General features: G+C 49.0%; 1 protein-coding gene and 1 pseudogene across 3 annotated transcripts; one reads left to right on the forward strand and one right to left on the reverse strand.

Annotated features, from left to right (window-relative positions):
- Positions 1–1,232: 1,232 nt before the first annotated feature.
- Positions 1,233–8,279, reverse strand: LOC129482640 (large ribosomal subunit protein uL10-like; annotated as a pseudogene).
- Positions 8,280–10,932: 2,653 nt separating this feature from the next.
- On the forward strand, positions 10,933–16,236 carry INAFM2 (InaF motif containing 2). Of its 3 annotated transcripts, none has more exons than XR_010121082.1 (2): positions 10,933–15,006; positions 15,916–16,236. XR_010121082.1 is itself a non-coding variant. In XM_055278737.2 (2 exons), the coding sequence occupies exon 1, from the start codon at positions 13,575–13,577 to the stop codon at positions 14,034–14,036; it is 462 nt and encodes a 153-aa protein (XP_055134712.1). In that variant the 5' UTR covers positions 10,933–13,574; the 3' UTR covers positions 14,037–14,085; positions 14,867–16,236. The 3 variants fall into 3 exon arrangements, 1 of the variants encoding a protein (XP_055134712.1); XR_008657789.2 differs by having other exon boundaries at positions 10,933–14,477; positions 14,867–16,236; XM_055278737.2 differs by having other exon boundaries at positions 10,933–14,085; positions 14,867–16,236.
- The last annotated feature ends 574 nt before the right edge of the window (positions 16,237–16,810 follow it).

Raw genomic sequence — 16,810 nt, forward strand, 5'->3', positions numbered from 1 at the left:
CCAAATGAGAGAATCGGACTAGGTCGGTTTCTTATCTGATGCCATGACTGTTGAAGCAGTGGGTTTCGGGAGCGTGGAACCCTGTTGTCCATCTTGGTCAAGGGCTGGCCCTCTTTTGGAGGGAAGATGGCTCTTATGGTATCTGTTTCCCAGTCTGGCAAAGGGAGCCACACTCACCACTCTAGGAACCCAGCCACTTACTATCTGGTTTATCTTGTGATACTTAACCTTCTTGGGCCTCAACCTTCTCACCTGTAAAATGGGGATAATAATGCCTCATGGGGATGTTGCAAGGATTAAAGAATATAATGAATGGTACTTAATACAGTGCCTACACATGAGCTCAATAATACTATCATTATCATTATGAGTTATCGTTGTTATTTTATTGTTACTTATTAGCAGACACTGGCAGGAAAAATGGCAGTTTCTTATTCCTCCTTCCACAATTCTTTCCACAGATGTCTTCACTGACTTTCTCTTTGGATTTTTCTTCCAGCAGTTCGTGTGGATCAGAGGCTGGACCCACCTTTGCAGGGCAGACTGAGTTAGGGTTGCTCCTGCCTGTGGACTTGAAGCAAGCTGTTCCCAAGCGGCCTGAACTCATGAAGTGATGAGCACAAGGACTCCAATCATGCGCAAGTGCCAGCCTCCCACCAGCTTCATGCCACCACAGCCCCCCAGCTGATGAGGCACAGATGAGAGTGCTGAGCTGCCCAACTGTATGTCCATCTGTGGCCCCAGCTCCAGCCACCCTCTGCATACTGAGGGCTAAGCAGAAGTGGAGGCATGGGCAAGGCTGGTAGCCAACACTGATCCCTTAGGGAGGAAAGAGCCAATCAAGATTCCTGTAGATGCCCAGGAGGAAGATGTTGCTTGTCCTCCCATTCCAAGCCCCTCTAGAACCCCATCTGGGACTTAGAAGTGGAAAACAAACTGCGCATGGTGGCTCACGCCTGTAATCCCAGCACTTTGGGAGGCCGAGGCGGGCGGATCACAAGGTCAGGAGTTCAAGATCAGCCTGACCATCATGGTGAAACCCTGTCTCTACTAAAAATACAAAAATGAGCCAGGCATGGTGGCCTATGCCTGTAATCCCAACTACTCAGGTGGCTAAGGCAGGAGAATAGCTTGAACTGGGAGGCAGAGGTTGCAGTGAGCCGAGTTCACACCATTGCCTCCAGCCTGGGTGACAGAAGGAGACTCCATCTCAAAAAAAAAAAAAAAAAAAAAAAAAAAAAAAAAAAGTGGAAAACAATCAGTCCATGTATGTTTCTCTTTGAAGTGCTATTTTGGATCAAATTTACCTGTGTCCATCTTCAAGAAACCCAGAGTTTAGTCCCCCCTGAAGCAAAGGTTTTTTCTGTGATCTTAGCAAGTTACCTGAGCCCGTGAATCTGTCAAACTTTTGATCATTTCTAAGATTCCTTCCAGCTCTAAAAATCTCTTTCCACTCAGAAGGGCTAATCTTGTCACTTTTCTCTCTTGCCTTTCCTCTGAGAGATGACAAACCTAGAGATGAGAGCTGTAGGTGGCAGGACAGGCTTAGCTCTCACCCCAGTGTGAGATTCTTGGGCACAGTCACTCCTCTGCCTCTGTCAATCCCTCTGTGAAATGGGCCAGTTTTAATAAGTGTGATAGAAATAAATTAGATGATGCCCTTCTCTGGGTGGGCACGGTGCATTGCATATAGGGAAGGTCATCAGTATTGATCAATTGCTTCTGTTCTTACTCCTGTCCAACCTTTTTTTTTTTTTTAGAAGTTAAGCCTTTATTTCCTTGTTTTGTAAATAAAGCTGGCTGAGTTGGTTGCTTTTTGGTGATTAGTCAAAGAGACCAAATCCCATATCCTCATCCGGCTCCTCCAACTCTTCCTTGGCTTCAACCTTAGCTGGGGCTGCAGCAGCGGGAGCAGCTGTGGTGGCAACAGCCACAGAGGCAATAGCCACAAATGCAGATGGATCAGCCAAGAAGGCCTTGACCTTTCCAGCAAGTGGGAAGGTGTAATCAGTCTCCACAGACAGAGCCAGGACTCATTTGTACCCACTGATGATAGAATGGGGTACTGATGTAACAGGTAGGTAGCCAGTCTGCAGACAAACACTGGCAACATCGCGGACAACCTTCAGGAAGCAAGAATGAAGTTTCCTCTGTGATGTCAAGCACTTCAGGGTTGTAGATGCTGCCATTGTCAGACGCCTGCTGGATGACCAGCCCAAAGGAGGAGGGAGAAATTTCGGTGTGTTCAGCAGCCTGGCTTTGTTGGCTCCCACTTTGTCTCCAGTCTTGATCAGCTGCACATCACTCAGGATTTCAATGGTGCCCCTGGAGATTTTAGTGGTGATTCCTAAAGCCTGGAAAAAGGAGGTTTTCTCTGGCCCCAGACCAGTGTTCTGGGCTGGCACAGTGACTTCACATAGGGCAATGGGACCAGCACAGGTGGCAGCTGGCACCTTACTAGCCAGCAACATGTCCCTGATTTCAGTGAGGTCCTCCTTGGTGAACGCAAAGCCCACATTCCCCCGGATATGAGGCAGCAGTTTCTCCGAGCTGGGTTGTTTTCCAGGTGCCCTCAGATGGCCGTGAGCATCATAGTGTTCTTGTCTATCAGCACCATAGCCTTCTCTCAGAGGGACATGCGGATCTGCTGTGTCTGCTTGGAGCCCACATTGCTGCTCCCACGATGAAACATTTCGGATAATCATTCCAAAAGTTGGATGATCTTGAAGTATTTGGACTTCCAGGTCACCCTGTCTTCCCTGGGCATCACGGTGGTGCATCAGGGATTGCCACGCAGGATTTAAAGACAATGTCACTTTCACGAGGATGCCAAGAGAGAGCTTTTTTTTTTTTTTTAAATATAAGATGGAATCTCACCCTGTTGCCCAGGCTGGTCTTGAACTCCTGAGCTCAAGCAATCCTCCCACCTCACCCTCTCCAGTAGCTGGGATTACGGGCATGTACCACCAAACTTGGCATCTGATCCACCTTTTTATCAGGACCTGGGCAAAGCCACAGAGAACAAGCCCCTCAACTTTGTGAATAGCAAGGAGCCAGTGAAGACAGGAATATTGTGGAAGACAGACTCAGGATCCAAAAACATCCTAACCTATTGGAGCAATGGCCTAAACCTCACAAGGTGAAATGAACAGGGCTTAACTGAGAGATCTGGGCTTGCTGCCAAGACACCCACTGTACAAGGACAGGGTGGGGAAGTGGCAGCTTAGCAGAAGCATGTGTGAATAAAACTGAGGGTTTTTGCTGACAGCCAGCTCCATCTGAGTCAAATGACAGAGCTGCCAATAAAAACGGACAGACTCAGGCTGCCGAACTGAAGTCGGGTACTGAGCCCTGTGGTTCTCCATCTTGGTGTCACACCAGAACCACCTACAAAGCTCTGGTAACACTGCATATTCCTTGCTGTACCAAGACCCTCTGAATTATGATCTGGGATGAGTTGAGAGAGGGAAAGGAAGGTGAGGAGTTTGCATTTCTTTTATTTTTTTTTTAGAGACAGGTTTCACTCCGTTGCCCAGGCTGGTCTCAAGCTCATGGGCTCAAGCAATCCTCGTGCCTTGGCCTCCCAAAGTGTTGGGATTACAGGCATGAGTCACTGCGCCCAGCCAGGAGTTTGAGTTTCTAAAGAGTATCCCCCCTCGTTCCAAGATGCATCCAGGGCTTTTGAACCAAGGAACAGTCAGTCCCATTCTCATTCTCAGCACAACAGACCATACCCAAAATACTTGAGGAATTCAGTTTAGGTTGCTTTGTTGCAGGGAAGGTCATAAGTTGAAGGATGTTTGGTGGAAAGCAGCCAGAATGCAGGATGTAGGCAACACCCTGAAGGGAACCACTTTATAGAAGACACAGGTGGCCAGGAGGCCCAACTTCACATGGATGAGACTTGTTCTCTGGGGTCCCAAAAGTTAGAATCTAGGCCAGGTGTGGTGGCCCACACCTGTAATCTCAGCACTTTGGGGGGCTGAGGGGGGGCAGATCACTTGAGGTCAGGAGCTCAAGACCCGCCTGGCCAACATGGTGAAACCCCATCTCTACTAAAAATATAAAAATTAGCCAGGCGCAGTGGCACATGCCTATAGTCTCAGCTACTCAGGAGGCTGAGTCAGGAGAGTTGCTTGAACCCAGGAGGCGGAGGTTGCAGTGAGCCAACATTGTGCCACTGCACTTCAGCCTGCACGAAGAGCGAGACTCTGACTCAAAAAAAATTTTTTTTAGTACATATTTTTTTAAAGTTAGAATCTTAGGAGACTGTCTTAGGTCAGGTTTCTCAGGAAATATGCTGAGATAGAGATTTTCTTGTAGGAAGTTTATTGGGGGTGCTTTCAGAGATAACATCTCTGAAGTAGTGAAAGAATCACAATCAAGCCAGAGGAAGAAATTGGTGAACAATGCAGTCACAATACAGAATGCTTCCACAGGAAGCCCTGGGGTTGAGCTGGCCCTTTAGAGTTAGCCCCAACTTGGATAAGAGGGCTGTACCTTTGAATTCCACATTGACTTGGCAGATGACCCCTAGGGAAGAGTTGTGAAGTCCAGCGAGACAGCACCCTTTGGCAGCTGAAGGAAATGCCAAGGGAGAAACTCATGTGTGAGCCATTGGCAGCCAACACTTCTGGCAACTTCGGGGATAAGCTCCTTGGTCCTAAAAGCAGTATCTGGGTGGTGCACCACAGCAACCGAGACAGTACCCCCACACATGACCCAGACCTACTTGATTTATGTGGTAAGTTCACTCTACCTGGGAATAGCTCCTCCAGGATTCTGGGAAACTTACAAGAATTAAAGGGAGAAACTATAGCCCCCACTACTGCAACTAGTCTTGGTGACACAATTGATATTCATCATTCCCCTCCTCTGTTACTCATTCTAGATTCTTTTCACCTTCAACTTGTCTAGGTGGCTTGTGTTGGGGTAACCAATCACCAATCACCATGGCCTTCAGACCATGCTGCTGATGTGCCCACCTTCCACCAAAATTGGGCATACCAACAGACACCCCAGTGGATCACCTGGATGCCAAACATATTCTTTCCTGACCCCCTTATGTAACAGCAGCCCTATCTCTCCCAAAGGATCGGGGTCAATTGCCCCTTCCAGGAAGTGACTCCTCTTCTTTCCTGCTGGTTTCTTGGCACAAAGAGTCTGACGAACAGAAAGCAGCCATACTTTAGTTTATGGGGTTCTTGTTCTGTGCCTGGTGGAAGTGTTCCCCCTCTGGGAACCAGATTCTCTGAACTTGGAGAGCTTGGAACTGCAGGAACAGGAACCACAAATTCCTCCAGAAAGGTCACTGGGAGTGATGGTAAGTGGAGTCATTCCTACTTCTAACCCTAGTTTCCTAAACCTCTGTTCTACACGTTGACACATAGCACCATATATAATAGTTATTGATTAGGATGCATACCTCATCCTGGAGCATGGTGTCCCATCAACTCTAACATGGCATTTCAGCTGCGCTTCTAAAGGCTGTTCTATCATTCCACCAGCTCTATTCAGCTTCTGGATGGTGAAGTATGTAATAGGCCTAAAAGATCCCATGATCATGTGCCCATGCTATCCTTAAAGTGGGACTCTTGGTCTTCTGCAATGGTATGTGAGATCCCACGTCAGTGAATCAAACACTCTTTTAGCTCCCACAGAGTGGCCTTTGAGCAGAAAAGACAAATCCATATCCAGAATATATGGCAATTCAGGTCAAGATGAGTCCCTCACCCTTCTGGAGTGGAACAGGTCCAGGGTAGCCAGCTTGGTACTGCGTGGCTGGTATCAGTTGCCGGCAGGTTGGACTTTTAGCAGTGACAATAGCTAGATTGGCCTTGGTGAGTGGGAGCCCATTCTGTTGAGTCACCCTTGCCACCAAACACGTGATACATGTGTCACCTCCATCTATGCCACCATGGCCACTTTATTCATGTGCCCATTGTGCCGGCATGGGGTGGTCAATGACAGAGGCAAGCTAACATCAATTCCACATCATTCTATCTACTTGGTTATGCAGTCTCCCCTGTGGCAGGTGCTCTCTGATGAGTATTAACATGCAATATAAAGATCTTCAATAGTGAGACCTATCTCTAGAAAAAAAAATTAGCCTCGTGTGGTGGTGTGTGCCTGTAGTCCCAGCTACTCCAGGGTCTGAGGTAGGAGATCACTTGAGCCCCGTAGGTCGAGGCTGCAGTGAGCCATGATCGTACCACTGCACTCCAGCCTGGGCAACAGAGCAAGACCTTGTCTCAAAAAAATAAAAAATAAAGATACTCACACTTGGTGCTCACTCAAATAGATATAGCCACATATCTCTTCCCAAGACCTTCTTGTTCCCAGTCTTCCAGTATTTCTCTTTCTAGCCCTCTAACCAGTCAAGCCATTTGCCTATAGCTCATGAGCCCGTAGACATTTTTACCTCAGGCCGCTCTACCAGGGGCCATGCTGATGATTCAGTTCCCAGTCAGGTATCAATGACAATGCAGACGCTGCATCCAGCAGACCTTAAAGCGTTTGACTATTCTACTATCCCCAGTGTACGGTTACCCAGGTAAACGGCATAGTTCCCTTTGGGGAAGTAGTGGGGAAATCATTACTGTATTGCTATAGTATTGCAGAAACCTTTCTCCTGGGAACCTGAACTGAAAATTGAATCGGGACTGGAAACCAAACAAGATATTGTGACTTTTTATTGGAGCAGCTGCCATCAACCTCCTGGTCTTTCATCCTTGATTTATTTTAATTGTATAGCTCAGCAATTCTCAGTGTGTGGTCTCCAGACCCCTTGGGGTCCCTGAGATCACTTCAGGGGTTTCACAAGGTCAAAATTGCTTTCATAATAATACTAACATGTTATTTACCTTTTTAACTGTTTGACATTTGCACTGGTGGTGCTAAAGCAATGGTGGGTAAAACTTCTGGCACCTTAAACAACCAAGGCAGTGACACCAAACTGAACTAGTAGTTCATTGCAGAAAGAAAGAGGAAAGAAAAGAAAAAAAAAAGGAAGGGAGAAAAGTCGTTTTACTTTAGAATATCTTTAACAAAACAATAACAAGTGTTAAATTGTATGAAGTTATGACCCTTAAATAGATGTCTTTTTAATATTCCGTGTGATTAAATGAAAAGTACTCTACTGCATGTGGAAGTATAACGGTTCTCTTAGGGAAAAGCACTTTTGTGACTGGGTCGTGAGCTCAACTAGCTGCTCTTTTCATGGAACACCAGTTTTACTTGAAAGAAGAACTGAAAAACCATGGCTATGCAGACTTGGCTATTTGGCAGATGTTTTCTCACATTTGAACCAAGTGAGCCTGTCACTTTGAGAAAAAATAATTGATAGTGTTTGTTACCAATTATAAAATTTGAGTTTTCAAGTAAAAACTAGAATTTTAGTAAACATGTATGCACTATCATGAGCTTCCTAGATTCCTAATACTTAAACTTTTTATAATATTATAAAATGTGATTTTTTTCTATTATATAATGAAATGTATCAATATTGCAAAGATATGCTTAATTCAGTGAACCAATATTTTCCAAATGATCAAAGTGGGATATTATAAAATCATGCATGGGTAAAAGTGCCATTCAAAGGGCAAGTTAGATCAATGGACTTTAATGTAATTGAGTACAAAAAAAGTTCACTGATACAGTTTTATAGTCTACATTTCAACCACCATTTAAGAAAATACTGCTAGTTGGGTTTTGGTGTAGTATCAAAGAAAAACAGCCACAATTATCTGAAAAGGCTCTTAAAATGCTCCTCTCTTTTCCAACTACATGTCTATATGAGGCTAGATTTTCCTCATATATTTTAGCCATAACAACAAATTGCCAGCAGATTAAATGTAGACGCAGATATGAGATGCCAGGCATGTTGGCTCATGCCTATAATCCCAGCATTTTGGGAGGCCAAGGCAGGTGGATCACTTGAGCTCAGGAGTTTGAGATCAGTCTGGGCAAAATGGCAAAACCCTGTCTCTACAAAATTACAAAAATTAGCCAGGCATGGTGGTGTGCACCTGAAGTCCCAAGCTACTTGGGAAGCAGAGGTGGGAGAATTGCTTGAACCTGGGAAGTGGACGTTGCAGTGAACTGAGATCACGCCACTTACACTCCAGCCTGGTGACAAAGTGAGATCCTGTCTAAAAAAAAATAATAAAAAATAAAAATAAAATAAAATAAAATAAAGTGGATATGAGGATCCAGTTATCTTCTACAGTATAAAGCCACATTCCAGAGACTTGCAAATTTACAAAGCAAAGCCACTCTTTTCATTATTTTTTGTCATAAAAATATATTATCTGCCCAGGTGCAGTGGCTCACGCCTGTAATCTCAGCACTTTGGGAGGCCGAGGCGGGTGGATCACAAGGTCAGGAGTTCGAGACCAGCCTGGCCAACATAGTGAAACCCTGTCTCTACTAAAAATACAAAAATTAGCCGAGTGTGGTGGCATGCACCTGTAATCCCAGCTACTCAGGAAGCTGAGGCAGGAGAACTGCTTGAACCTGGGAGGCAGAGGTTGCAGTGAGCCAAGATCATGCCACTGCACTCCAGCCTGGGCAATGGAGTGAGACTGTCTTGGAAAATAAATAAATAAATAAATAAATAAATAAATAAATAAATAAAATATGTATTATCTATGTTAACATGTAGTGAGGCTTATTATTCTTTAGACAAATTAATAAATATTTTGCAAAACCCTTGGTCTTATTTCTAATATGTCAAATTAAAATAGCTATAACCCAGATAAACAAAATCCCTTTAGATACCTCTCTCTCTCATATATACATACAGATATATATATATATATATATATTTAGAGACTAGGTCTCACTCTGTCACCCAGACTGGAGTGCAGTAGCATGATCATGGCTTAGTGCCGTCTCAAACTCCTGAGGTCAAGCGAACCTCCTGCCTCAGCCTCTCGAGTAATTGGGACTACAGGCATGTGCCACCCTGCCTAGCTAATTTTCAACTTTTTTTTGTAGAGATGAGGTCTCACTATTTTGCCCAGGCTGATCTTGAACTCCTGGGGTCAAGTGATCCTTCTGCTTCAGCCTTCCAAGTAGCTGGGATTATAGGTGCGAGCCACCACATCAGGCTTAGAGACCTCAATATTTAAGAGTGTAAAGGGATCCTGAAACTAAAACATTTGAGAATCACTGGTATAGATTGAGCAGTACTGTTACTGGCTGCCTAGCTAGCTTGCTCCAGGGATGCTATGCTATCAACCATCTTCAACCATGGTCCTCTGTTGGCCAGGACTGCCCCCACTGCCACTCCAACTTGCTGCTTATTACAACAGTTGTGCTGTCTAGCTTCTATGATTTCACGGTCCTATCATCCCCACTGCTATCTGGCCTCTTGCTGTCAGGCATGGCTTACAGAGGACAGTCCAAACTCAGCTTCTCAGGGATGCTGGTACCCCTCTCACCAGTGTGTTCCTTGTTGCTTTGATAACTAGAGTATCCTCTGGGCCTTCCTGAAGAACTTAAGTGATTTCTGGCCTTACATAGAATATACCCACTTCTCTGAGCTTTTGAACCCTTCTTCCACATTCTGCTGTGGTAGCTCTGGCATTTCCATTACACTCTGGTGGCCATTGCCTTCCTCCTGTCTCCCAAGATCCTTGTCGGGATATCACATCCTGATTCACAGGAGAATACTCCTATACCAACAAAGTCTCCCTTGTTCAACTTAATGTTTGGCACCACACCCCACCTTTATCTAGCCTATACATTTGCTCCTGGATCCTGCCAGTATATACTGGCTACTTCTACAACGACTTCATGGTCTAGCCTTCTTCCCTAGTGGGCCCCTGCACATCTCTGACTGGGCTTTATTGTGATCTGGCTCTATGTATTGGGCTTGTAGGCCAGGACAGAGAGGCAGCTTCCTTTGGTGTCAGAAGGCAAGTCCCAGTGACAGTTGCAGCTGAGCCATCATAGCCAACACTCCTGACAATTGGAAGAATGAGCACCTCCCTCCTGAGTGTGACCTGGGCAGTAATCCCCAATATCCACTACAGAGACAAAGTCTAGCTTTGCCTATGAGGCAGAGCAGAGCCTGGATCAAGAGACTAATGCCCTGGAGTCAGGGGTCTGAATTCCATCAGGGCTTTTGAATTCCAAGGCATTGGGACTATGTGACCTTGAGCAGGTTCCTGGCCCTTTCTGAGGCAGGGACTTCATCTATGAAATGAAGATAAACAGTACTACCTGATAGGTCATTGGGAGACAAATAAGACAAGGAATGTAAGGGCTTGGTATAGTGTCTAGCACATTCTAAGGGCACTGTTATTGTCATAATTGGTCACAACTTTCCAAAGCCAAGAAGGGCTGCCTCAGGGAGCAGACGGTAAGGTATGCCACCATCCCAGATGGTCTTTGGGCTGACGCTGCTGAGTGCTCCCCAGGGATTTTGTGGAGGAGGCTATAGGGCCCACAGGGATATTCACAAAAGATGACTTTTTGGGCCCATTCTTTCCCGAGCGGCCTTGATTCTCTGATTTCTCTGATCCCTGCCTGTTCTTAGTAGGGAGAGGCATATTCACTTTCAGGCCACTAGGGGGCCATTTAGTTTTCTGCAACAGGAGAACACTAATGGTTTCTTAATGGCTCAGGCACCAGGGAGATCAGGCTCAATTATATCTGAAAGCATTCTTAGTTCCTGGAGTAAAAGACACTATGTAAATCCAGATAATAAATAGGGATTATTGATGACAGGTTAAAGAATCTGGCACTGTTTCGTTTAGAGAAGATAGAGAGAGAGGAATTGAATAAAGGCTTCAAGTATATTATTCTTTGGTACAGAAGAATGACATGCTGTTTTCCCACTCCACTGGGAACCAAGCAAGAAGAAAGGCATTTAATTTGCAACAGAAATATGGAGAAGCAATATGGAGTGCATTCAGGAAAGGGGACTGAAGGAAGCTTTGTATTGGCCTCAACCTGGAATCTTTAAGAATAATTCATCATGGAATAGTTGTATGATATGTCCTGCCAGGAAGGCCCTAGAGCAGGGGAGAGAAGAGAGGACAACTTCCAGAGACAATTCAGGAATTTTTTTTTTTTTTTTTTTTGAGACGGAGTCTGGCTCTGTCGCCCAGGCTGGAGTGCAGTGGCGCCATCTCGGCTCACTGCAAGCTCCGCCTCCCGGGTTCATGCCATTCTCCTGCTTCAGCCTCCCGAGTAGCTGGGACTACGAGTAGCTGGGACAAGTAGCTGGGACTACAGGCACCTGCCAACACGCCTGGCTAATTTTTTTGTATTTTTAGTAGAGACAGGGTTTCACCATGTTAGCCAGGATGGTCTCAAACTCCTGACCTCGTGATCCACCTGCCTCGGCCTCCCAAAGTGCTGGGATTACAGACGTGAGCCACCGCGCCCTGCGACAATTCAAGAATTTTAAGTCAACAGGCTGCCCTGGCTGACCTAGGAACCGGGTGGAGGAGTGAGTTATTTCTTCCCCACCAGCCCACAAAAGGCCATAAACACTCCACACTACCAATATCCTTGAAATTTCTCAGAAAGTAAAAAAACAACTTTTTCCTTGAAATAGCATCTGGCTAGCCATTACTAGTGGCAGCCCCACACCTGGGCCTGGATCAGGAATGAGACTGAGGCTGGGTTAGAGGCCTGTGGTTCCAGCAGTCCACTAGCACACTCAGTTCTGGTAGCCACTTGAGTTCTGTGCTGCTGAGGTGGCAAGGCAGCAGTTTTGGGAGGGCTTCCGTGTGTGTGTGTGTGTGTGTGTGTGTGTGTGTGTGTGTGTGTGTGTGTGTGTGTGTGTAGAGGGTCCTGTGGAAGCCAAAGATTCTTGGAAGAGGGGGGGAAGTGAGAAGGGCAGAGGGGATCCTGCCCCACAGGGTAGAAGCCAGATCAGGCTCACACTTGCAGGGGCTTAAGGGAGGGTTCACCCACAGAACCCCATCAGAACCACAGTCCTCTTCCCCAACACACGCCCAGGCAAGTCTCCCTTACTCATTCAGACACCCAGGCAGTCCACATGACCAGTTCTGGGAACACAGGAAGTAGCATACAAGGAGGAGGGAACCAGAATTCTGGAAAGCCTTATAGAGAGGGAATGGGGAGGAGAGAAGGCAGGGAGAGCAGAGAGCGGAAGGAGGGGGAGGGCACAAGTAAAGCCTCAAGGGAGAGTCTGAGCACGAAGGGTTGTTAGCACCTAGGGGGTCCAAAGACCAGGCACAGAGCCCACTGCCTGGCCCCTGGCCTGGAGCCAAAAAAGACAAACCTCACATGGGAAAGTGGGGAGGGGACAACCGCCCAAGCCTTGAAGTCTGGAGGGGATCTGAAAGTGAAAACGCTCTAGGAGCCCTGAGAGTTAAACTCCTCAGGTTCAGTGCAGCCCCTTGGGTCCAAATCCAGGCCCAAACCAGGAACTGGAAGACCCAAAAAGCGGGACCAGCGACCTGCTGCGAACTTCGGGACTAAGGTGGTAGGCGAGTCTGGCGAACAGCTCAGTCCGTGGCTCTGTCCCGGAGGCTCAAGGTTGGGGGGTGAGGCGGGCTGGGGTACGGAATTGCGAAGACTTCAGTAGAGCTCCGAAGCCCAGCCTGGACTGCGTAGAAGGAACACAACCAGCTGCGGCCCCAGTGCGCGCTCCAGGTGCCAGAACCGCCTACCCCTGGCGTCAACCAGGTTCTTTAGCTGTGAAGGGGCCTGGGAGACCCGCCCAGGGGGTACGCGGAGCGGGGCGCAAGCTGAGAGCTGGAGCGTGGTATCTTCCCTCTCCCTCTTACCGTCCCCTCCCAGAGGATAAACCGAGGCCTGGAGTCCGAAGCCCGGGCTGCTATTCCACCTGTCACTTCGGAGCCTCGGGGCGGAGGAGGGAGGCGCCAGAGTTGACAGCTCGCGCTCCGACCGCCCCCTTCTAGCTCCGCACTCCGCCTCGCACAACGCCGTTCCCCCTTTTAAAGAAGTGCCCGGGGCTCCAGTCTACGCCGCGCCAGCCCGCAAAGGGCCGCGGCGACGTCGCCCGTTTAAGAGCCAGCCTCCCTTAACTCTCTCTTAACGGGGCGTCCCGGCGGGGCTCGCGGCTCCCGGCAGCGGCCGCCTCCCCTCGCGGCACTTCCGGACCCCGGCGTCGCCCTTTTAAGAGGCAGCCCCCAGCAGCGCTCTCCCCGCCCCCTGTTGCCGGCGCGCGAGGCGGGGGAGCCGGGCTGGAGCGGAGCGCGCGGTCCGCGCGGCCACTGGAGACCAGGCGGCCGGCGGCCGGGCAGGCGGCGGCGGAGCGCGCGGCGGCGTGGCGGCGGATGGGGACGCGGAGCCGGGCGGCTGTGGCGGCTGTGGCTGTGGCGGCGGCTGGGAAGCAGCTGACGGGCCGGCGGCGGCGGCGGCGCTGGCGGCGGTGACTGGTCCAGGCCCCGGCGGCGGCTGCAGCGACGCGGTGGCGGGCTGCGGGCGGGCGGCGTGAGGAGCGGCGGCGGAGCGCGGGGCCGCCGGGAACCGAGGGCGCCGGGCCGCCCCCTGCCCAGTCCTTGCAGGCCGCCAGGCCCCCTCCAGCCGGGGCCGTGGAGCACCGGGGCAAAGGCCGGGGCCCCCCCATGAAGGAGCGCGACGCGGCCCCGGCCGAGCGGGGCAAGCCGGCCACCTACACCGGGGACAAGAAGGCGAAGATGGCGGCCAAGACCAACAAGAAGTGGGTCCGGCTCGCCACCGTGTTCGCCTACGTGCTTTCCGTGTCGCTGGCCGCCATCGTGCTCGCCGTCTACTACAGCCTCATCTGGCAGCCAGTGGGCGCCGGGACATCGGGGGGAGCCGCTGGCCCGCCCCCCGGCGGCTCCAACGCCACTGGCCCGTCTGGGACTTCGGGGGCGGCGGCGGCGGGGCCCAACACCACTGGGTCGTCCCGCCGCGAGGCGCCGCGCGACGCTCCCCCACTGCAGGCGGCGCGGCCGGCGCCTCCGGAGCCCCCTGCGGACAGCCCCCTGGCCGGGCCGCTCGAGCGGCCTCGGGGGTCGGACGAGGACGAAGAGGAAACGTTGGCGGCGCCTGGGAGTCGTTGAAGCCCTCCGCGCTGGGGGCCGCCGGGAACCATCCTCCCCAAGCCCAGAGGCAGGACTTCGCAGCAGGATGGGGTGGAGAGCCCGCGGGAGTGACTCCCACGGGAGTGAACGCCCCTCACACTCCCACCATCGCCGGCTGGCCCCGGAGCGGGAGGCCCGCTGCCAGATCTTCAGCCAAGGGACCACGATTCTCCGGGGGGGCTGGGGGTTTGCTGCCCAGGACCGTGCTGCACCAGGGCCCTGAGCCGTAGGGGGATGGGGGGAGGGGTGGGGAGATCCCGGCACCAAACCCTTGTGCGCCGCTCGCTCTGGTGTATCCTACATGCAGGGATGACTGGGGCTTTCCCCCAAGACTCAGGGGAAGGATGGAGCTGTAGGGGCTCTTTTTAAGTAAGCTGAAGCTCTCGAAAGGAGGAGGGCACCAAAAGTAGTGGAGCTCAGGTACGTCAACCTAGTTGCAGTGGCCAGAGATGCACTAAATTTCTAGATCCCTGTATATAGTTGTTGACATATGCACTAGAAGCTATAATCACATAGAATTCTATGTATATCCTCCCACACCCTGGGTAGCTACTGACTGAAGGGGTCAAGCAAGGGCTATTTGCTGTCCCCCAAAGTACACCTGGCCAGAAGGGCAGAAACACGGCTTCTTAAATCACTCACTTTCTCCTGTTCCCTTCATGTTTCTGAAATATAAGTTTATGACGTTCTTTCACAAAAGAGTATAATCATTCTTAGACTGTTGACATGGCTGTAGAAAGCCTTAGGAGAAGTGGAAGCAATTTAGGGAGGGTGGGGAATGTACTCATCCCCTCTTCTTTCCATCCTAGTGCCCCCACCAAAGAGGCTTCTTGTTGCAGCCCTCAGTATCTGGATATGGGCCAGAGAGGAAGGAAGGGAAAGGGCAATGCTGCTGTGCTTCAATCCTGGCCTTCCGCTCACAGAATTCTTTTAGGAAGAGCAAGCTTTTGTAAGTAGAGTGGCAAGTGTTTTTATCTTTTTTTTTTCCTGCTCCTCAAAATGTTGTCTTGTTCCGGCAATCACTTTTGCCTTCCCTCTTTCCTGAACCTGTAGTGACAAAGCCCTGCGATTTGGGATGAAATCTGTTGTGACACCAGAGCTTTGATCACACACCCTCTGATTTTGAGTTATACTACAGAATCAGAAAGGCTGGAAGGTGGGCTTCACACTCAGGATTGTGCTCTGAGAGCCAGCTAATAGACCAGCCAAGGGAAGGTTGAATTGGCTGTCTTTACCCTTCCTGATAAGCCCTACTTAAATGCAGCCTGTAATTGCATAAAGGAGACGAGAAACATCAAGAGAAATGACATACGTGTAGCTCTGGGGTAGCAAGAACTAGACTTCCTCAATTTTGATTCCATTTCCTTCTGCCACTTGCTTTTAGGCAATTGAGTGTGGGTAGTGATGAGATATCAAACCCCTTAGTGTTTGCTTTTTGGGAAATGAGACACTATTTTTTTTTTTTTTAAAAGACAACTTAACCCACCTGAGTCCTGAAACAGTTTGTCTCTCCAGTTTTCTGGCCTATACTCTAGTTAGCTCTGATCCAAGTTTACAGGACAACAGCCTTGCTTTAAGCCATGTCCTGTTGTGGGCACGATAATAGCAACTGAGCTGTCACAGCCTACCAGCAGGCTGGTAACACCTCCAGGGTCTCTTGGCTAGAGCAGATTTCTTAGCAGCTGACTAGGACTTCAGTCATTGAGAAGCCTACGAGGCCTTTACATTTTTGGTGTGAGATGGGGAAGAAACATAAAATGCCACTTTATAACTTCAATAATAGCCTGTAATTTATATTTACTGTGTGAATTTTTAGTCCTATATTTTAATAATTTGTAAATTGATCTCTTATTCCAAGAGTCCTTTGAACTTGTAGAACATCTGGGAGTCCACTTCCCTGTCCTCTTCCTGATCCCTGCTTTCTGGACTGTTTAAATCCTCTTTGGGATGGATCAGAGAGTCTAGAGAGGCCATTCATAGGTCCAGCTGCTGGCCTCCTGACTCTCCAAAGCCTTCACTGGAATTGGGACATTTGCTCCAGCCCTAGCTGTGAACATGACCAGAGACATTATTTATAATTCAGCCATTTAAGATATACCTGTACTCAAAAAGTCCTGTATATTTTTTAAAAGTTTTATTTTTCAGGTGAACAAAAATACATCCTAAGAACTCTGCCTAAGCCTGTGTAAGTTGATCATTTCTCTTACTGTGCTTCGTGGGGATGGAGTAGAGGTTGGAAGAGTAAGTGGTCTGAGGTGCGATGGATGGTGATGAATAGGTTGAGGAGGAAAAAGCAATTGCCCTGCTGTTCTCAGCGCCTGATGGCTTGAATGAATTGATTAGCGAAGGGTGGCAGAATCCATCTTAGTCGGGAAGCAATCCCAGGGTGGAAGAACAGTGATCTCTAGCTCAGCCACCTTTTGCCAACCTTAAACAGGCTGAGAAAAAGTTGTGCTTTACCAGAGCAGATGCCTAGCTGACAAAGCTAAGGGACCAGTAAGCATGAATATTAAGATTTACTGCAAACATTTAGCTGGCTAAGCACTGAGATGAGGATAAGCTGCCTGATAGCATCACTGTCCTCACCTTTCAACCATTGGCCTCTAGATAACTCAAGAAGTGCCAGCACCAGAAAGGCAAGTGTACATCTGTGGGGCTTGGTCAGAGCTTTGTCTACCATGGAGGAGGTAAGAGAGCCAAATGGCTGAGAGGTGTAGGTTGCTTCAAAGGTGAGGTTTTTTTCTTCCCTTCAA

The sequence above is a fragment of the Symphalangus syndactylus genome, chromosome 5 (genome assembly GCF_028878055.3).
Source record: "Symphalangus syndactylus isolate Jambi chromosome 5, NHGRI_mSymSyn1-v2.1_pri, whole genome shotgun sequence".
Taxonomy (NCBI): Eukaryota; Metazoa; Chordata; class Mammalia; order Primates; family Hylobatidae; genus Symphalangus; species Symphalangus syndactylus.

What these genes read in the sequence shown, in the direction of transcription:
- INAFM2 (XM_055278737.2), top strand. Translation starts at nt 13,575, where the DNA reads ATGAAGGAGCGCGACGCGGCCCCGGCCGAGCGGGGCAAGCCGGCCACC.